At 40.6% G+C, this 23,429-nt stretch overlaps 1 protein-coding gene across 2 annotated transcripts in view; it reads right to left on the bottom strand.

Moving 5' to 3' along the window:
• LOC306884010 (CUB and sushi domain-containing protein 1-like) overlaps positions 1-23,429 on the bottom strand; it is a gene marked incomplete at its 3' end in the record, with an annotated part of 521,846 nt that overhangs the window by 179,832 nt on the left and 318,585 nt on the right. For both annotated transcript variants that reach the window (XM_079439599.1, XM_079439600.1), the window contains 3 exons: positions 14,115-14,196; positions 13,603-13,727; positions 9,333-9,454 (listed from right to left, as the gene is read on the bottom strand). In XM_079439599.1, the coding sequence (XP_079295725.1) occupies positions 9,333-9,454; positions 13,603-13,727; positions 14,115-14,196 (329 nt within the window). The remainder of the gene's footprint in view (positions 1-9,332; positions 9,455-13,602; positions 13,728-14,114; positions 14,197-23,429) is intronic.

Raw genomic sequence — 23,429 nt, 5'->3', positions numbered from 1 at the left:
TTACAAGGCTCATTTGATTTAAGAAATATCATATTAATTTGCTCCAAAAACACTATACATGAAAAAGTTATAATAAAAGCTCATTTTTTTAAAGCTCCCAATACCCCTTAACCTCTACAGCTTAACTTTCAACACTTCAACCTAACAGCCCCATCTCCAAACACAGAGGAAACGCAAAATAGACCATAAATCGACACACTTCATAAACAACAGAGGCCACAAATCTCCAGTGCCTATGATAAAAAGATATTCATCAGCCAGTGCTGAAGTGCATATCCCTTTCATTTTAATCTTTTTTTTTTTTTTAAACAGCTTCCCAGTACTAGGCCCTGTCTGACTAGTCATGTCCTCACTGAGCTACAGAAATCCAGCATGCTTTTCTGAATACTTAATGCAGGAAGCTCTGTCTGATACCAGGAATTATTTAGATTATAGGAACAATATTTTAATAATATTTTCATATTCTTACTTTCCTCTTCTCATTCATGCACCATGTGTAATGGCCATCCAGATAATATGAAACATCAATATGTTATACAGATGCCCCACTAAAAAAAACAAAAACAAAAAAACGATTAAAATAAATAAATAAATAAAACATGCTCCTGAAACATGCTTCAAAAAGAAACGTCTCAGGTTACGTATGTAACCATGGTTCCCTGAAGGGAACGAGACGCTGCGTCGAAAACGCATATGGGAACGCCTTCAGCGTGACCAGGCTCTGAATATGATGTGTAATCAGTCAAACAAGGGCGAGGCGTCACGGGCGGGGTGACGTCACGACCAGGAAGCATATAAGCACGTGCGGCGGAGCCGGCTTCAGCTTCAAGTCATGAAGCAAGCGCTGGCAGGGATGCCGGAAGTGTGGCAACGCGACGCAGCGTCTCGTTCCCTTCAGGGAACCATGGTTACATACGTAACCTGAGACGTTCCCTTCCAGGAACTTCGAGCTGCGTCGAAAATGCATATGGGAACGAGATACCAACGCCGCCAGACTGACAAGTCCTTGCCTGGTGTCAGGATGAAAGGACAGAGGAGCCGGGAGTGGCTCGGATGTTGAGGTCATAGAACCTAACGAAAGTCAGGGGCGTGGACCACCCAGCTGCGTTGCAGATGTCCTGCATGGAACACCTGCCCAGAAGGCCTTGGAGGCCGCCACACCTCGGGTTGAGTGCGCTCTGACTCCCACCGGCGGGGGGAGCTCAGAGGCCTCGTATGCCAAAGCCATGACACCCACAATCCACCTACTAAGCGGAGGGCTTCGTAGCAGGAAGACCCCTCCTAGGCGGACCATAGCACACAGGCAGCTGGTCCGACTTTCTCCACAGGGAGGACCTGTGGATGTATGCGTCTAGTGCTCGCACTGGACACATACGGTTGTGCTTCTCCTGGTCTGGCTCCCCGAAGGGAGGAGGACAGAAGGCCTGCAGTACGACCGGCTGTGGAACGACCGATGGGACCTTAGGAACATACCCCACGCGGGGGTAGAGGAATACTTTCGCCGAACCGGGCGCAAAGTGAATAGAGGCTGTAGTCAGGGCCTGAAGGTCACTCACCCTCCTCAGAGAGGTGATAGCCAATAAGAAAACGGTCTTGATAGTGAGGAGTCTCTCAGTTATCTCCTGAATGGGCTCGAAAGGTGCATTGCACAGAGCCTCCAGAACCACAGCCAGATCCCACGTAGGGACGAGATCGTACCGGAGGCCTCAGCCTCAGCGCACCGCGGAGGAAACGTGTAACCAGGGGGTGTCGACCCACTGACTGGCCACCGGTAAGGGCGTGGTATGATGAAATAGCTGCCACGTACACCTTAACAGTGTAATGGGTTACCCCTGCGGAGAAACGGGCCTGCAGGAACTCCAGTACTGCACCAACGGGGCAGTTGACTGGGTCGAGCTGGTGGTCCCCGCACCAAGAAGTGAAGAGCCTCCACTTCAAGGCGTACAGTTTCCTCGTAGAGGGAGCTCTGGATTGGAGGATGGTCTCGACAACCTCGGTTGACAGACCGGAAGCTATGAGCTGTGCCCCCCAGGGCGTCACACCAACAGCTTCCATCACTCCGGGCGAGGGTGCACCTCGGTGCCCCCGGCCTGTGAGAGGAGGTCCCTCCTGACGGGCACTTCCCACGGAGTGCCGTCGAGGAGAGATATCAGGTCCGAGAACCATACTCGGCCCGGCCAGAACGGTGCTACTAACAGTAGACTGACCTCGTCCCAGCGCACTCTCGCCAGAACTCCAGGGAGCAGAGCGATCGGGGGGAAGGCGTACAGACGGAGCCTCGGCCACGTCTGTACCATAGCGTCCAGTCCCGGAGGAGCTGGAGGAACCAGAGGGGACATTGCGCTGACTCTCGAGTGGCGAAGAGGTCCACCTGTGTCTGGCCAAAAACCTTCCACATCTGCTTCACCCCTCAGGGTGAAGGATCCATACCCCGGGCCTCGGCCCCTGTCTCGACAGGACGCCTGCTCCCACATAAAGATGCCCAGGAATGTGCACAGCTCTCAGTGATAGGAGCTTGCCCTGGGACCACACAAGGATCTGGTGTGCCAGCTTATACAAGGGGCGCGACCGCAGACCTCCTTGGTGGTTGATGTAAGAGACCACTGCCGTGCTGTCGGTGCGCACCAGCACGTGGTGATCTCTCAGGTCTGGGAGGAAGTGCTTGAGTGCACGGAACACCGCTAACATCTCTAGCCGATTGATATGCCACGTCAGGTGGCAACCTCTCCACAGACCGCGGGCAGGGTGGCCACTCATGACCGCACCCCAACCGGTGAGGGAAGCGTCCGTCGCTAGCGAGACGCGGCGACAAGGAGCTCCCAACACCGGGCCCTGGGACAAGAACCAAGGATTCCTCCACATGTCGAAGGCACGGACACAACGGCGTGACACTTTGACAGCGCGGAGTGAGTTTCCCCTCAGGGAGACCCCCTTGGTCTTGAGCCACCACTGTAGGGGTCTCATGTACAGCAGGCCAGAAGGTATCACGTTGGACGCAGCTGCCATGAGCCCCAGCAGTCTCTGAAACTGCTTGACAGTGAGTGACTGGCCTTCTCGCAATCTCCTGACTGTAGTAAGGATCGACTCGATCCGAGCAGGGGACAATCGTGCCTGCATCGTGGTCGAATCCCACACCACGCCTAGATCAGTGATTCTCAGAACCGGAGAAAGCACACTTTTCTTGGCGTTCAGTCTCAACCCCAGTTCTTTCATGTGGGCGAGAACGACATCTCGATGCCGAACCGCCAACCGCTCTGATTGAGCGAGGATCAACCAATCGTCGATATAATTGAGTATGCGGATGCCCTGAAGCCGCAACGGGGCCAGTGCCGCATCCACACACTTGGTGAAAGTGCGGGGTGAAAGTGCTAGGCCGAAGGGAAGAACCCGATATTGGTACGCTTTCCCCCCAAAGGCGAACCTCAGGAACTTCCTGTGAGAAGGAAGGATGGAAACATGGAAATATGCGTCTTTGAGATCTATCGTGACAAACCAGTCCTCGGACCTGATTTGAGTCACGACCTGCTTGATAGTAAGCATCCTGAACTTCAGCTTTCTGACTGAGCGGTTCAGTAGACGCAGATCCAGTATGGGCCTCAGCCCTCCATCCTTCTTCGGAACAATGAAGTACCGGCTGTAGAAACCGGACTGGGTCTCGTGAGGAGGAACCAACTCGATGGCTTCCTTCCTCAGCAGAGTACCAACTTCCTGTTCCAAAACCAGAGCCTGCCCGGGGCGGACCGCAGTCATAACAACCCCGCAGAACGGCGGGGGTGGCCCGCCGAACTGAATACGATAGCCTCTCGCTACGGTCTGCAGGACCCAAGGAGACACATTCGGCAGCCGCTGCCAGGCTGTCAAATGCTCTACTAAGGGAATCAGTCTCTCGAGACTGACCTCTGGTGCAGCCAGACCGCTGTCTCGAAGCGGCGCACCGGAAGGAGGCACGTGGCCTGGCTGCTGGGGCGAGTTTCTCGGCTCCGCGCTGCCGGGCGGACAAACCTGAGAAATATACTCGCTGGGACCGGCTGTGCCCTGGAACAGCGGCAGGGTCAGCAGACAAGTCCCTGGAGGGCACCGAGGGGAGACGGTCACCGTGTGCCGCGGTGTAAGCCGCTCCACCCCAGTAGGGGTCGTCCTCCGTAGTCCTGGGGCTCACCCGTCAGGACCTCTGAACGAACCAGACCCTGCAAGGCAGGACCCAAAGAGACACATTCGGCAGCTCGCTGCCCAATGATCTTAAGGGAATCAGTCTCTCGAGACTGACCTCTGGGTTCAGAGAAGCGGCCAGACCGCTGTCTCGATGCGGCGCACCGGGATGAGACGCGTAATCTGGCGGCTGAGGCGAGTTTCTCGGCTCCGCGCTGCCGGGCGGACAAACCTGAGAAATATATTCGCTGGGACCGGCTGTGCCCTGGAACAGCGGCAGGGTCAGCAGACAAGTCCCTGGAGGGCACCGAGGTGAAGTGGTCACCGAGTGCCGCGATGCAAGCCACTCCACCCCAGTAGGGGTCGCCCTCCGCGGTCCTGGGGCTCGCCCGTCAGGACCTTTTGCGCGAGGAGCTGGTATGCAGAGGAGGCTGTGCCCGCCCAGCAGCCACCTGAGTTTATAGAGAGCGCATACCCTCTGCCCACCAAAGATGTTGTAAGCAGAGCAGGAGCCTTCAAAGGCGATGCCGTAGAGGGAGACAGATAGCTCGCAAGCGTCTGTTCAACCCGCGGCATCGCCGCATACCCGCGCTCTTTCAGTTCCCGCGGGAACGAATGGCCGGGACGAAAAGATTTCACCCGCGATCTCGACACCTCGGTGAGGAGATCGGGGAAAACGGAAGGCTCCTGTGTAGAAGTAGCTCTCTGGGGCGAGAGAGGCGGCGAAACCTCGTCAACGCTCGTCACATCAACCTCCTCGGAGGACGCAGCGTCAAGCCCTCGTCTCGGGGGAAGAGAAGAGACCGCTTCCGAACCGAGAGACGGGGCGCCAGATCAGGCGCGGGAGGATATAGGGACATGCCCGTTTGACTCTCGCCAGCCAGATCAGCCTTTTTCTCTCTTTTTTTTCTCTGCAAGCCCCGCGAGCGCAGCCGCCGCTCTGCCTTTTTTTCTCTCTGATTTAAAGGCAAGCGGGACCGGCTTTACTCATTTTATGCTTGTGCACGCGAGCGCAGCCGCCGCTCTGCCTTTTTTTCTCTCTGATTTAAAGGCAAGCGGGACCGGCTTTATTCATTTTATGCTTGTGCAAACACTGCAGCCTACAAAGCTCATAGTTATATCATATTGGGGTGACAGAGGCGGCGAAACCTCGTGAACGCACGTCACATCAACCTCCTCAGAGGAAGAGAGACGAAGCATTGAGCCCTCGTCTCGGGGGAAGAGACAGCTTCCACACCGAGAGACGGGGCGCCAGATCTGGCTGATACGGGAGGAGATAGGGACATGCCCGTCTCACACTCGCCAGCCAGATCAGCCTGCGAGCCCCACGAGTGCAGCCGCCGCTCTGCCTCGGCAGCAGCGGGACCGGCACCGCGTGGGGAGCTCGCAAAGGCTCCCTTCTCGAAGAGAGCCCTCCGGGTGCGGAGACCGATTTTGCGTGCTCCGCACCCAGGCAGACCACGCGCAAATCGTGTGTGTCCTCGCTCGTGATATAGCGAGGGCAAGGATGCACACACAACTCAAAACGTGGTCTGAAAGCTTCACCCCTGAGCTTGCCCTTGGCTTTGGCATGATACTGAATGCTTTCCACTTAAAACTAGGACAAACAACAGTAAATAAGACTGACACACACAGAGCGCTTCGCTGAATGACAAAAAGCTGAAGCCGGCTCCGCCGCACGTGCTTATATGCTTCCTGGTCGTGACGTCACCCCGCCCGTGACGCCTCGCCCTTGTTTGACTGATTACACATCATATTCAGAGCCTGGTCACGCTGAAGGCGTTCCCATATGCGTTTTCGACGCAGCTCGAAGTTCCTGGAAGGGAACAGATATTTACCCTGTTTTATGTGTAATGAGTTTGGTGACATTAAAAAAAAGACCTTTCGATGACAGTAATTACAGCATTTCTGAATATTATAGAAAAGCAAATATTTGAATCCTTTGTTTGTTTTATAAATTTTAGTATGTGTAGCGGTGGTGGAGTATGGCTCCTCTCACTGAAAAAAAATAAAAATCTTCCTAGTGGAAAGTGCACTAAAATATAATATAATAAAGCTAATATGAAAGGCATCACTAAATATTTTATCTAAAGCAATTCATGAACAGAAATAAATAATTTTATAAACTGAATCTGACTGAGATTCTTACATTACGCCAACTTTGTATGAAAGTCTTAATACTTAATTTATACTTCTATAATGCATTAATTATAGAAGTCTCTTGTTGGGAAATGACTTCGTTTTTGGATGGACAATAAACATTATCCAGGCCAGATCAACATGACGAAATGCTACTGGTTTGTAAGCAGGCTGATATCTATTACTGAAATGGCCTTGAATCTGACTGTATCAGCAGTCAGAACATGTTGGGGAACATGACCTTCTTGTCTCGGACCATATGCTATGACAGAGACAAAGATCAAGACTGTATTTATATAATCTTTTGAGGTCTTAACATTCTGTTCTCAGCAGAGTTTCAAAAATGTTAAAAAAAAAAAAATGTAAAAAATGTTCTTGTATTTATATTTATATTGTATAGCTACAGCAGATACTTACATGTTTCCCTAAAGACAAAATAAGTTCAATTTACCCTGATCTTCAAAAGTTTTCACCTCCAGGCTCTTAATGCATTGTGTTTCCTTCTAGAGCATCAGTGACCGTTTGAACATTTTGTAAAAGTTGCGTCCTTCAGTTGTCCTCAGCATGAAAAGATGGATCTCAAAACCATACATCCATTGTTGTAAAGGAATCAAATAAGCAAAATTTGCTGGAAAATTATAATATTTGTGGGACCTGAAGAATTTTTTTCTGAAGAACAGTGGGCAGTTTAACTGTTTAGGAAAAAAATAATTAAATAAAATAAGACAGGTAAAAACACAGTATTAAGAATCAAGCATATGTAAACTTTTGAACAGGGACATTTTTATAAATTCAACTACTATTTTCTCTTGCAGACTACATGTCTTTTATGTGAAATATTCTTATTCAGGTCAACACTAAATAAAAAATAACATGCATTTTGTATGATCCCTCTTATTTTGGTAAATAATTAACATTTAGCAGATACTGTAACTGTAACTGTAGAACATACTTTTTTTATCTCTCATGAATAATTACATTTCAAAAGACATACCTTCTCAGAAATTATGCGATTTTGAACATAGCCATAGTGTTTAACATGCACTGTTATTACTTGTTTCTATACTCAAAGACAATTTTTAAGTATTTAACTTGTATATCCAGAAATTATTTGTGGTTAAGCATTTCTCACGATCCCTTATGTTAAGGAACTGACAGACACAGGAAATATGTAATGTAAGTAAATGTGGTTATTAGAACAAGTCCACCTTTTATGAGACAAAGTCAGATGACATTAAGGGTATCAGTGATACTGCCTTAGAATTTGATCAAAAGAAACTACCATTTGGAACATGCTTCAAGCCTAGAATATCTTTAAAGCCTTTAAATGCATTCTATATAGGCACCTTACTAGGTTTTGGAACAGAGCCTTTCTGTTCAGCAAAAAAAGATAAATATAACATAAATTAAAATGACATCTTTTCATCATAAGATCAAAGCAAAGCCATGAGGCCAGGAGTGAAAATATACTGGTGGTGACATGGCATGAATATTACGCGTATGATAGTCAAGTCTGTTTATGATGGTGGCCAACAGGTACTTTCAATTTACTGGCATGTCACTAAGATTTTACAGTAGTCTATCATCTGTATGACTAATTATACACATCCAGTTCCAGAGGGATGGATTTTATAAATCTAATGTTTTTCCTACAGTGCTGTAGAATCTGAATGTTTAACAAATTCAGATCTTCTGGGAAAACTACAGTTTGCTGCAGAAATCCATGAATACACAGTACACCAAGACATCATGTTTAAAAATTAAATTAATAAGTAAATTACACCAACCTCAGAGACAGCGTGTGTTCAAAAACTTTTTTCACAACAAGGCCTGGAATTAGGGCTCCAAAACAATTAGAGATCACACTGTCTTTCAGGTTGTGGATGATGTCTCTCACAATATTTATAATTTTGCTCTGAAATGTATTAAAACTACTTTATTCCCTTCATCAAAGAAACCAACATTTTACAGATTCTAAAAATAATAAAGGAATGTTTTCCACAATAAAGAGAACAAAAATAGTCACTTATATGAATATAAAATGCATCCAAACATAAACATACGTAATTATCATCTACAAATATTGTTCTACTAAATATTTAAATGCTTGAAAAATCCCACACAGGGCCTTTGGTTTCTGAGTGGCGATGCAAATTAATCCAAATGAATTAGCGGTTTGAATCAATCCACTAAAACCATTTCTATTATTCACAGAACTCTACTGCCTTTTTTATCATGAAGTTTAAATCAGAGATGTGATACATAAAAGATTTGATACATACATTCCAAATATACACTACCGTTCAAAGGTTTGGGGTCAGAAGGATTTGATCAATTTAATGATAAATGCAGCCTTGATGAGAATAAGAGACTACTTAAAAATAATAATATCTTACCAACCCCAAACTCTTGAATGGTCATGTATAGCGAATATTTGATGTATTATCCAATCCTAGGCACAAAGCTAAATATCTGAAATGTGTTATGATGTTATAGCATTTTACAGTAATTTCAAGATCTGAAAGTAAATTCAATAAGGTCACACATACACATTATCTCCACGTTAAAATCTGGAAAGATGCAAAGCATGGGGAGCAGAATAGCTGTTGTTTACTCTAATATGTTGTGTTGACTATTTTCATTTGGTCTTGATTTAGTAACAAAAGCATGAGTCACTCTCACGGCGTGTGTTGAGGTCATGCCGGATTGTATTACCATCACTCTTGCCACAGAGCTGAAGACGTGTGGCTGAACCTAATCAATTCTGGAGACGCAGTAATAGCGAGAGACAGTCAGGGCAAGAGGTTGACAATTATGCAAACACTGTGGACTATAATGCAAATGTCCTCACAAATTATCTTTAAGATTATTTTTGACATTTATGCAAGGTCCCATTCAATTACGTGTCTTGGTGGCTATTCAGCAGCATATCATGCTTTGGTTTGGCAGATTAAAAATGGACTGTAAGTGTGTTTGTGGAATTAAATACTGGTATAACTTGGAGTCAGCCTAGGTTGCCTTTTAGATTTAATTTACAGACGTACCTTCTCTGGATCCACCGCTGTTATGACCCACACACAGTGTGCATTATTCTCATACTGGACGGGATAATTTGGAGACGTTATGATGCCTTTAGGGCCCCGCAGATTAGAGCCACAGGTCCTAGCTGTTGAAAGGGTAAACAGTACAAAGAAAGTAAACACATATTTAGCAACTGCAATATTTTTTGTAGCTATTGCTGTTGCTTTTGAAAGGAATGCAACACACTGCGTTATATGATATATAGGTTTCAAAGACATATAATCATCAATATAAGAATTTAATGCAGCATAACCAGGCTGTCATCACTATAGCTTTGTCAGCTGCCTAGAGAAGCATTTAAGGCAACTCAAAGGCATTTCCAAAAGGTAGGCATCTGTCATTCATAGAAGGCAATCACTGCAATGCAGTGCGATGAGTTCAGTGAAAACAAGCAAACAAATGAATCCAAGATGGTGGATGAGAGAGAGAAATGCTGGTTATAAATCTAATTATTTTAGTAAACAGTGCAATCTAATTATAAATTGCCTGTTTTACTCGGTGCATGTGTGCTGTTAGGAGTATTGTGTTTTTATCTTAGCAACATGCTAATGTCAACCAGTCTTTGAGTCCACAGTGTACCTATGATGCCTAAAATGCTTTATTCGTACGCAGCTCACTAGGTTTTCGAATAGATATTTCCATCCTGCCCCACACTAAAAACACTTCCTTTGAATACATCCAGCCCTCACGACATGAGCTAATCTATTTAAGGTCATGCCTCAGAATAACTTGACTCAATCATTGACAAAGTCAGGGTATTTTTTCCAACACTATACTGTGCCAGGGTATTAACTGCTTCTCCCTTGTGTTTAGTCAGGGATTTTCTTTGACAGCTTAAAAGAGAAGCCCTGCTCTGTTGCTGTGGCTTCATTGGCTTCCTCACAGGGTACTAAGGAAGATTTGGATAGGTAGAGATGTGAAGAGATTATGTAGCATACATTCTCAAACAGGGCTATGTGAAAATGAGTTCAAAATGTTTTCCAACCAAACACATCTATAGACAGTTATCTTCTCAAAAACATCAACCACCAACTAGAAGGACACAGCAGTGTTTGCACGCCAGCAAATGAACAGTGGTTAAAGGTTTAGGGAAGTTTAGCCATTGCTTCTGTGTATTGTAAATTGCCATATTTGACGTCTTTTTTCACTTGGCTGTGCAAGATAATCATATTGCGTGACATCTTGCTGCAAATGGTTAAGTAGATGCAAGGAAGACAAAACTAACTGCAATTTATTATGCAACATAGACTTAAGAAAGCAGAACAGTCAGAACTCAGTATGCAAATTTTGCAACGTCAGTCGCATTTTGAATGCCACACATTATATTAATTAGAAGTTGCGATAAAATCAACAAATAACAGATGAACTGTGACGGTTTCTTGAAATGTTTCGTATTGATCTATCCACCGTTTCAATGCCATTTCAAAAAAACACCATCTGCAGTGGCATTTGCAGTATCTGGCATTAATGAATAATGCACAAAATTAAATGTACACTGTGCTAAATACAACAACAACCAAAAACAAAAACAACAACAAACATGTATGAGAGCCTATAAATAAGATTTACAATTTAGAACAAAAGGCTGAATACGTTTTTTTTTTTTTTTTATCCAAGAAAACAACAAACCTACTTTAAAGGGAATAAATATGATGACCCACACAAAGTATGCATTATTTTTGTAATGGATGGAGTAATTTGGAGTTGTTTTTTGGATGTAATAGCAACAATTGCAAGACACAATGTATTACACACTCAAATGTTGATCATTCATGTGAACAGAAAACAACAAGAACAAAAGATACTTCCATATATATATACTGTATAAATATATTTTTGTCAGAGCAAGGTAAATTGAAAGTGTTCAGTGACAGAGGCACTTTCAAAGGCATTCATTTTTCACTTTTTCTACCCCCAACTTAACAAAAAAAAAACAAGGATCCCATGTTTTCTAAAATGTTCTGGTTGAACCTGGTTGTCAGTCAATTTTGAAAATTTTTATTTATTTTAATACACCAAAGCATGAATTCATCTCCAAAACAGAATGTGAATGGAGTCTCAATATTCAATGATCCAGATGCATCTGCAGAGGTTTAAGAGTCAGGGGTTTGGAGGTATCAATATTGTGCTGCTTTGCTAACACTGTCTTAAATATAGCTTTTTTTTTAGTTTGCGGAGTGTATGTTTAATATTAACATAGTTGAAGACATGCTCACCTTTGAACAGGAACCTTTAAAATAAGGACTGGTTAAAGAAGAGCTTTAAAAACGAATAGTTGTGATGTGTCTGACATGTTCAATGACCACTTTTACGGTCTGTATACCTGCAAATTGATGTTATAAGTGCAACTTAATTATCAAAAGCAGTAAATACTGAAATCAGCAGTCAGATTAAGCTTCTCTCTTATTCACAGGTACTCCACAATTAACTCAAAACACCTCCTGAGTGTGTTCTCTTTAAGCCCACCACTAAAAAGAGAGAAAAAGATAAACGCAAGAAATTACTAAATCACAGGGCTAAAAGGTCTTCAACTTCCTGTTTTATACCCTCACTCCCCTAACATATCACAGGAAGAAGGCAAGGAAGGCATTTAAGGCTTGTCTTTAAAAAGGTTACTTGGCACTGCTGAAACAAAAAGTGTCTGGATCAATCAGTGATCGGCGAGAATTGTGCAAAGAAATTGTCAAACATGGTTACTCCTCCGTCTGCCACTCTGACACACTGCCTTATTTCATTTTGATTAATGTCATTTGGAGGCCTGTGTCCTCTATGCCTTTCAAAACAACCCCACTACAGGTCTCATCATAAGAGTCCATCTAGCTGCATGAGATAATTAGAAAAATAAATAAATACAACTATATATATATATATAACAGCATTACTTGCGTTTATTATGATGCCTGAATTGCATCAACCTTTTTGCATTTCTTGGATCTTATTGTGCATTCAAGTTAAGTCAAAGTTACCATAATTCTGAGATTCCAAGAATTAAAATCACATATTATCCATAGCTGATGTTACCTGATGCACTACGCTCTTCATGTAATTCATACACATATGAATTAATGTAGCGCTTGATGTAGTGTTCTGGCATCAACTGCACATGGACCCATTTTAATATTATGAGCTTTGCAATTGAAATGAATTATGAGTCTGAGGATGTGAACAGTTTGGGGGTTTATTCATGAAACATAAGAACAATTTTTTGTATTAATAGTTTATAAACTATTTTATTAATTATTTATTATTATAGAGACAAATTTGATTTAGTATAAGTAAATATCAAGCACTGAGTCTTGGAACAGAATGAACATAAACAGGTTGATTTCATTAGGGTTATGGTGGTATAATGAGAGGCAATATTTACAAAAGCTAGCAAAACTTTAATTAAACCTTGATTATTTTTTCTTTCTTTCTAGTAAATGACAGTGCCGATTAAAAGTAAACATCACTCCTCTTTTATCTGCCTGATGAAATTAATAGATGTGGATAAAAATGACAAACTAAGAACAAAGATACCTCTGTTCCAGTGTTCATGTGATTTTATAAGGTTAGTTTGTCTTCCAACATCAGACTCTGATAGCCCCTCCCCCTTCAATATGGAAGGAAAGCTGAGACAGTTGAGGTCTTTCTTTCTTTCGTGAATTGCAATGTCGCTAAGCTAACAATAAGCATAAAAAGCATAAAAATTCAAAACACACCAAATCTATTAGTCTATTAATAAAGTCAGTTAATACTGTAATGTCTGGTTGTTGACATAGTTACAAAATCACTTACCTCTATAGTTATTAACATGTCTAAAAAAAAAAAAAAAACTATCAAAATTAAGTGAGATTGTTGCAATGCATTACGCAATATCTTCTCTGCTGCCTAGTAATGTAAGAATGTATGTCTTATTATACTGTCTACCTTTTCAAACCACCTTTTTTGCCCATTTTGATTGAAATACTATGTAAATCAAGATGAAATAGAGATAATAATAATGAAATAGAGAGCACACTAGATTTTGGAACAAGAAAACTCTAGATGCATATTTAAAATCCAGACATGTTCTTTTATTTATTCACATGTGCTAGTGTTGTCTTTGTTAAATCTGTGTGGCACAACTATTCCTACGAATTATGTGGCCTTACTCCCTACTGCCATGTGGTACACATCTCACTTAACAGGATCTGACAACGTCCCTACAGAAAGTGTCTGAGCGGGGGAAAAGAGAGCCATATTTGCACTTACTCCGACAGATAGGCCTGTGGTCACTCCAGGCCGCCAGGGTCTCAGTCACTCTCTGGCAAGTGATGCTCTTTGATCCCTGCAGTACGTAGCTGTCGTCGCAGGAAAACTGGATGCTGGCTCCAACCCTGCCGAAGTTGAAATGACCGTCAGCGATCGACCAGCTACATGAGTCATACCGTCAACCCCAGACCCTCTATGTCTCTGACGCATCCTTTTTTTGTTAGATGAAAGCAGTTTCTGTCAAACGTCTATAAACCGCTTGTCTCTTCTATTTTCAGAATCACCCACTTCGTATTCCATTAAATGCAGAACATGTAATGGCCCTTGGTTCTTTCTCTGAGGGCATTAGAAACCCACTTAGTAGCGGTGACCAAAGGTCCTAGTGGTAATGGCCTGTCGGTATGGGAGTTCAGACGGACGTGTCAAACAGCAGGCCCAGGCCTGCTTAAAGCTGTGTCATGCAGTTAATAAAGGACAAGTGCAGCAGATAAGAGAACAAAAAGAGGACCTACTGGAAGCTGGAGCCAATTCTTTTCCCATTCTCAGGAATCCCCGGATCTGGACAAATATCTGCAGCCATCCCACCTTGACTTACTGCATGAAAGCCGAGCATGTAAGAGAAAGAAGACAATAAATACATAAAAAGAAGATGAGGAAATGACTGAAACATATTATGTGTGATCGTTGACTGGTGCCTGTTCAAGACAGTGTATCAGAAGGATTTCAACAGATGCACTGCCTAATTGCTGAACTCTTATGTATCCAAAAACACTCATACAACTATGTGAGTCGTCTTGGTCAAATTTCACCCAAAAACCAAAAGAAACAAACAGGAAATTATATTATATCCACGGCAAATAAAACCTATGTTAAGGTCTTGTGACAATTAAAGACACTAAGCACAAGAATTGAATCCTCATCATTGTGTAATGCCTTGCAATTAAGCTGATAAACAATGGCAATAATGAAACAATGGAAAAACAAAAAGTGAATGCAATGTGCTTATTTATCCAACATCAGATGTTCAACTACACTGATATTCTGAATCCATGGAAAGAAGCAGCAAACACTTAAATATCAGGCATGGTTTACTTGTTAAACAGAATCTGTTTTCTGGAATGACACAAAGTCTGTTCACATCTCTGTTGTTAGATCAGTGAGCTCAATAATGTGTCTTTGACCTTCATTATCTATGTTTTAATTATACTGTGCTGTGAATAAAATACAAAAGAAAAATTCAATCTCCTCATATTCTTTCTGTAACAGTCGCACTGATGGTACTTATTTCATCTAAATTTTTTCCCCAAAAACTCACTGACCATGCATAATACACACACACACACACAACCCCCCCTATACTTTAAATGCATGGTTAGTACGTTGTTTTGTTTTTTATTTCTTTTCAAAAAATGCTAACATGTACACCCATCTTGCTCACATATTATTGTAGCACAGTTTGTGCTGAATACAAAAAAACAAAAAAAACATGTTGGCCAATAGTATGTTATAAGTATCTGAAATAAGCACAAATGTCAGGGCACGTTAAAACATCTCAGGGCCCCAAAATCACCTCAGACCCCAGAGGGTTAAATTGTCTCATTATGTCACGATAGATGGATGGATGGATGGATGGATGGATGGATGGATAGATGGATAGATGGATAGATGGATAGATGGATAGATAGATAGATAGATAGATAGATAGATAGATAGATAAGATAGATAAGATAGATAGATAGATAGATAGATAGATAGATAGATAGATAGATAGATAGATAGATAAGATAGATAGATAGATAGATAGATAGATAGATAGATAGATAGATAGATAGATAGATAGATAGATAGATAGATAGATAGATAGATAGATAACTACACATTTTCAAAGTGGCACCACTGAACTTGTATACACTGAATGACACAAAAGGGTCAATGTTCATGCATTCTATACATAATAGAATGTTTCTTTCTAAGAACAAACTAAATTCAGCTAACTATTGGACTAAAAACATTCTTCTTTTTTGTTCTACGCACCTGAGAACCTTTGTTTTGTTTGTTCTGAGCGCACACAATTCCTGCTTGATAAGAACAAACCCTGCCAAAGAAGCTATTGAGAAGAAACGCAATGGAACGTTCTCTTTCAACAGCCCAGAGTGTACAGTGTTCATCAGAATGCCAGTAAACATTGCATTCACAGGTGAAATATCTATTCCTGTAGAGCTGACAGGGGATTTAGTGATGGTAAGCTCAAGGCTATTTCCCATAAAAAGCAAAGAAAGGTCAAAGCATGTCCCATGTTTCTCCCCTCACCGCTCTCTTGTTCGTCCTAAGCCACAGTGAGTTTGTGTTCACGCAGCCTCACTTTCTGACATCCCTCTGAGTTCAGTTACTGGCCAAAATCACATTAGGTGAGTTCATGGATGACTTCATTTCTGGTGCAGCATTGACCATCTTTACATGCACATTAATTTCCATCCTGTAAATCTTTGACTCTATTTATTTTTCATGATACTATATTATATTTGTTATTATTATATAGCATCTTTATATTATTATTATAATATAAAGTTGTTTTATTTGTATTTATAAACTGGAATATTGCTGTAACTGGTTATGGCAGTTGGTCTAGCACAGATATGTCCTTCAATTTCTGATGCAACATCAATAAATTAAATATTGATATTTCAAAGGGTGGCACACTGAACCATCATCTTATAAATAGCTATAAATTGGCACAGAATGGTTTTAATCAAAATGATTTTATGCAAGAACAAAGTTAACGCCTTGAATTGCACTTTATGACTGTGCAGTCTTTGGGCTACTGAAGTATAACATTAATAAGACTTTAAACTGTTACTTAATATTAAGTGCTTCAGTAGTTTCCTCAAAGGAATGGTGTAAGTAAAGGCATTTTGTAATTATACTGTTATAATTAAAAGGACTGCTTGATCTTTGTCTCAGCCTCAGTTTTTGATAAAATGAGCGTTGTTTGAGACAGTTAGTAAAAAGTAACCTAGATATGTAAGGACAGAACTGTATATTGTTTTTAAGTTTTGTCTGTACTTGTCTGCACATTGCGCTACGTCATTTTTAGATAAGTCTGTGGCCTAATAGGAGATAAAAACAAAATCTACATTTGGTCACATTCACGTCCGTCAGATGGTCTATTTGTGTCTAAAGCCCGATTCGGATGGTAATTGTTTCTCATATGGACGTCTGTAAAAATTAATTTACATATCACCAGTGATAAAACTCATGGATTCGGATGGCGATTTATTCACAGTGGAGGAGGGAGTTCTGTGATCCTGCGAACCCGAGAACGCGCTGCTCACGTGGCCAGTCACATGATTGTGTGAAAATTTATTTACAAATTTATTCTTATTATTGTGTAAAATGTATTTAAAAATACTTATGTAAAATGTATTCTTATTATTCCAAGCATATGTTATAATGTATAATTCTATTTATTATTTGATTATTTAAATCGCCTGTTTAAAAATAGGAAAATATGCGCTATAATTGTATATAATTATACACGATCCGTTTATAATACACATTTTAAATTTGTATTGCATACCTGCCGCTGCCATAATAAAGACCCATTTCGAATGTTTACGTGCTTTTCTTCTCTTTCTGCTCTCACTCGCTGTGGTGGAGCAGTTATGAAGTATTGTTCTTTTATACTTTCCAGAATTTCAGAAATAAATATGAATGCAAATTACACCGAAGTACAACAGTTACAGTACAGTGTTCAGGAGTGTTCAAAAAGGGTTTAAAGGCTGAATTTTGAATCAATTTCTTCTCGTAAACTCAGAAATGTAGATTCGGATGGCAATTAAATTACCCCACAACCTTGGTGTTTGTCAAAAAACAGTAGGTAATTTGGCCGGGGATTTTTACAGGGGTGGTGAGAGAAAAACACCGACGTCCTGGATTCAGACGGCAATCAAATTACCAACTACCCCCTGTATATGGTGAAAATCACTTACGTCCCCTTGAGAAACAATTACCGTCCGAATCAGGCTTAAGTTGGTGGTTCTTGGCCAGAAAAAGCTGCACCAGACTTTGTGTCTATAGTGAAAATGATGTCTATACAAGTCGGTGACACAAGATTAATTAACATGTAGAACCCACACAAACCACTTTATGTAAAATCATCGGCCCTGACCGGCACAAAAGCACTTGGATCTTGAGGCAAGGTCAATGCATTTGCAAGTGGTGTGTTTCTGCGTGTGTGTGTGAGAAGCCTAAGGTTTTCACTTGTGGAGGGAGGCTTTTTGATCACCTGTCATGTCCTTCTTTTTGATGTGGTCTTCAAATGTCATCTCCCCTGATTGTTGATATCAGTTTCTAAAGTTATTCTGTCTGATCAAAGCGGGTGTCTGTTTTTTTCTGATCTTTTTCTTGGACATTTATTTTCCTCCATAGAGGACCATAGTGCCCTGTAATCACCTCAATATATGTCAAAGGCTTTCTTATAACGCACATGTAAACGTTTAATACATAACTGCCAAGTGTACTTCCATTCCAATCAAAGATCTAAGAGCTGCCCTTAAAGGTTCTGCAAGTCATTTCACTAGCTTCTGCTAGATTAAGCTACCAAAGAGTAAAAATCACATTCATTTTCTTCATAGAGAAATTTAGTCATTTTTAGCAATAATACCTTCTAAGACAGACCAATCATAAACTCAAGGATTAAGGAATGATAAACAAAGGGGAACAAAGTGGTATAGAAAGAATTTTCACTCAAAAATTACTAATACATTTAAAAAACAATTACAATGAAACAGCAATTAATGAAACATTACATTTTGAAGTCATATTTCAGTACTTTCAGTAAAATTTAAGATTAGGGAACATTAACCATGCTTATTAACATGCATATTACTAGTACTTAAATAACACATACTAATGCACAACCATATTCTAGATATCTTAACCCAATACGTAAAAATTACTACAACTGCCTTATTATCAATATGCAACAAATTAGCAGATTATTTATAGAAAAATGAATGTGTTCCTAATCTGAAGTGTTACAGTATTTTCTTGTAAAACGTACTCCAATAATATGTCTGTCTGTCCCTTTTCAACCCTAAGCGTACACTGTAACAAGCGATTTTTCTAAATTGTTAAAAAATATATATATTATATAATGCCTATAGTGCCTATAGAAACCTTCATTTTATTCACATTTTGTTATTTTGTGTTATTGTGTTAAACTGCTTTAAATTACTTTTTTTCCCTACACCCCACTCACCATAATGACAAAGCAAAAACCGGATTTATCACAACTTTTTGCAAATTTATTAAGAAGGAAACACTGAAAAAATGGCTTCATACCTTAACTCAAAACTTAGTTAAAGCACTTTGGCAACAATTACAGCCTCAGGTCATTTTGGGTATGATGCAATAAGCTTTACACATCTGCATTTTTTTTATTTTATTTTTTTTTGCCTTTCTTCTCTTTAGATCATCTCAAGCTCTGTCAGGTTGGCCGGGGACCATCGGTGGACAGGCATTTATAGGTTTCTCCAAAGATGTCTGATTGGTTCCAAGTCCCAGCTCTGGCTTGGCCACTCAAGGACGTTCATAGAGTCGTTCCTAAGGTGTATTTTTGTTCCAATTCCAATCAGGGTTTCATGTATCTTTACTGAGTTTAGTCACTTTTCCGTCAAGCCCAGATTGGTGGAGTGTTGCAGTGATGTTTGTCCTTCTGTAAGTTTCTTCCATCTCCATATAAGATCATGGAGCTCAACCAGAGTGACCATCAGTGTCTGTATCACCTCTCTAACCAAGACCCTTCTCCTTCGATTGCACAGTTTGGCCATGAGGCTAGATCTAGGAAGAGTCCTGATTGTTTCAAACTTCATCCATTACGGATTATGGAGGCCAAATTCTCCTGTGAACCTTCAACACAGCAGAATTTTTCAGTCTTCCCCAGATCTGTCTCAACACAATCCTGCCTCTCAGTTCTGCAGGCAATTCCTTTGACCTCAGGGCTTAGTTTTTGCTCTGACATCCATTCCATCTGTTAAACTTTGTATAGACAAGTGTGTGTGCCTTTCCAAATCATGTCCAGTCAACTGAATTTGTCACAGGTTAACTCCAGTCGGAGTATAGAAACGTCTCAAAGACGATCCAGTGAAACTGGAATGCTCCTGATCTAAATTTCAAGCGTCAAAGCAAAGGGTGTGAGGACTTATACAATGTCATTTTTTCAGTGTTTCCTTTTTAATAAATTTGCAAAGTTGTGATAAATCCATTTTTTGCTTTGCCATTATGGTGAGTGGGGTGTAGATGGTGAGTGGGGTGTAGATTTATGTGGGGAAAAAAGTAATTTAAAGCAGTTTAACATAAGAACGCAATATAACAAAATGTGAAAAAATTAAGGGGTTTGAAGACTTCCTATAAGCACTGTATGTATGCATGTGTGTGTGTATATATATATATATATTTATTTTTATTTTTATTTTTATTTTATTTTATAACAACTTCAAAAAATCGCTTGTTACAGTGTATGCTTAGGGACAGACAATTTTCCTGTAAACTTCAGGAAATTTCCAGGATTTTTCGAAAACTTTCAGAAATTGTTGAATTTTTTTGAGAAGTGTTTGGATAGATGTGAAATGTGGTCAATTAATAATTTCAAAGTATGTATATGCTGATAGTCAAAAGTCTGGCTATGTTAAAGTAAGACTAGATGTGCACAAATGTACTTATTGTACACTATAAATGTTACATTGCATGTTTGGGTGGTGCAACCATGTGGTTCGTTTCAGTAAAATGACAATCCCTTAATTTCCTGTAAGTGAACTGGGCTGTTTGTCATGAAAACCCTAGGCAACCTCTTTTATGTTGCATGTAATGACTGACTGAGTGTCCATAAACAAGCTATTGTCATCATGCACACACTGTGTGAATTTTACAGAAGCTCAAATGAAGTGGCGTACTTCACAGAGTCAGCAGCTTTTGTAATGTTAATTGCCACGGAACTTGTTCAACGAAGCGCAGAACGGGCGAAATCATCCATACAGCATAACATTGCATAGTTTCCTCCATCCTATTAAGAATATCATCAAGGGCATCTTTATTAAACTCATAATGAAAACAAGCAAGGCCACAATATAGTGATTGAAAAGAATACAGTTGTGCTGAAGAAAAACAGCTCAGCTTTATTTCATTCATCCTGAGTTTATAAATCAATAATGTATAGATTATCAGAGACATTGTTGTGCTTTTTTTGACATATTAGCATTCCTTCAGCCAATAAAATTGAACTTGGCTTTTAAAAAGTATGGTGCCTATATACAGTTTTATTAAAGCAATATGAACCTACCGCAGTTATGTAAGAAATAGGACGATTACAGAGTTTAGGACTATTATACAAAAATATCTCAAAGTGTAATGCTGTGATTGACCAATCAAATTAGAAAATTCCAAGGAGCTGTGTAATAAAGTCTATGCTAGGGCAGGGTGGCATGACCATAAATGTGTGCAATTGAGAAATTGTAACCAGTAGAGATTTTGCGGTAACACTTTATGAATCAGCGACTTCTGAATTAGCGACTGTATGTTTTGTTATTAGTTTAAGTATTTACTAGTGTTCAGATGCGGAGCTGTGCGTCGTGTGTGTGTGTGTGTGCGCACCACACGCGTGTGATAGGGATGTGCACATCGATGCTGAGTATTGATATATCGATACTCAGAAGCTTTTAATTTGGTATCGATATTTTTTAAAAAGTATCGATATTTTAAATATATTTTAATAATTTCTGCATAACTAAATGTTTTAGCGCTGTGTACAGGATAATCGGTGACGCTTTGTTTATAGGACGTTACACCAATCAATCTGCGGCAGAATGTGAGCGATCATGTGTCTTTCAGCTAACTTACGTACTCAACACACGCAAGTCGCACACTTCCGCATTACAGAATGGCACGATGGCAGAGAGGAAACGTAGCGTGGTGTGGTGCTACTTCTCATCATCAGCAGAAAAAAATATTGCACAATGCAATATTTGTGATAAGAATGTCGTACAAGGCAACAATACAAGCAACCTTTTTAAACACTTACAGACAACACACCCTGAAACTTATAAAGAAGCGGAACAAAAACAAGCTGCCCAGTGTTCCTCTGCTCAGTCTCCCTCTGTCCGACAGAAGACGTTACAGGAGAGTTTTAAAGGAGGCAAACCCTATCCAGGTACAAAGAGCAGAGTAATTAGTTAACCTATTAACTGTACATACACACACACTCACTCTCTCTCTCTCTCTCTCTCTCTCTCGTTACCATTAGTTGAATAAGAATAAATATAAATGTGTGTGTGTGTGTGCAGTGTGCATACAGAGTGTGTGTGTGCAGTGTGTACACAGAGTGTGTGTGTGTGCAGTGTGTATACAGAGTGTGTGTGTGTGCAGTGTGTATATACAGAGTGTGTGTGTGTGTGTGTGTGTGTGTGTGTGTATATACAGACAGAGTGTGTGTGTGTGTGCAGTGTGTATATACAGACAGAGTGTGTGTGTGTGTGTGCAGTGTGTATATACAGACAGTGTGTGTGTGTGTGTGTGTGTGCAGTGTGTATATACAGTGTGTGTGTGTGTGCAGTGTATATACAGAGTGTGTGTGTGTGTGTGTGTGTGTATATACAGACAGAGTGTGTGTGTGTGTGTGTGTGTGTGTGTGTGTGTGCAGACAGTGTGTATATACAGACAGAGTGTGTGTGTGTGTGCAGTGTGTATATACAGAGTGTGTGTGTGCAGTGTGTATATACCATAGACTGTAAATTAGTGAGAGGCGAAATCGGCTGAAACCAAAAAATGTTAACATGTTGCTTTTCTTAAACGCTAATCTACAGCTCAAAGATTAGTAAATCTTTATCAACAATTGCTGTAATCTTACAGTGTTGTCCTGAACATTGCTAAATACTACAAAAATGTAGAAAGTTGAAGATGAAGAAAAAATTTCTTTAAAATTAAGAAATGTGAAAGCACATTTTATGTTGTTGGTATTTTAGTTTATTTTATTAAGATTAATTTTGTGAGTTTTTTTGTAAAATATGTAGTTAGTAAACAGAATATTGAAAGAAAAAAACAAATAAGACTCACAAATAAGAAATAAGTGAAAATATGCAACATCTAGTTTATGTTGTTGGTATTGTTTATTATATTTTAAGATTTCTGTTTAATCAATATTTTTGTAAGAAGGTTGTTTAAACATTTTGACTTATTTGTCAAATGTGCTTTTCTAATAAATTTGTTATTAATGGCCAGTATGTGTATGTAATTTTGTCTTTACATGTAATGATCTTTTTTTTTATTAATATTATTTTGAAAAATCACATTAACATTTAAAATAATAAGTGGTATCGGTATCGTAAAAAAATTAACAAAAAGTATCGGTATCGTATCGCATTCAAAAATTGTGGTATCGCCCATCCCTAGCGTGTGAGAGATGGAAAAGAAAGAGAGATGGTCACATAACAGTGGAGTCAGCTGTCTTAATCACGGCTTGTGTACAAAAACATATGAGCTTCATCACTGTGTCTGTCACGTGACTCTGTTCCCCTCTCGGGCTTGAACTGATGGTAAAACTAAGGACATTATTAACTGTCTTTACTTTTATTTTGAAAGCTGAAGCTCGCGATTATGCAAAGGGGCGTTACATTAACAACGAGTGCTTGTGGTGTTCGGCCAATCACAATGCACTGTGTAAGCTGGCCAATCAGAGCAGACTGCACTTGTTGGAAGGAGGGACTTAGTAGAAAATAAAGCGTTTGAGAGAGGCGGGGCATAGAGGACCTACAATAATGTGCAGTATTTGAAAA

The sequence above is a fragment of the Barbus barbus genome, assembly GCF_936440315.1.
Source record: "Barbus barbus genome assembly, chromosome: 18".
Classification (NCBI taxonomy): Eukaryota; Metazoa; Chordata; class Actinopteri; order Cypriniformes; family Cyprinidae; genus Barbus; species Barbus barbus.
The sequence above is the reverse complement of the archived record's forward strand: the minus strand, read 5'-3'. Positions and strand labels throughout refer to the sequence as shown.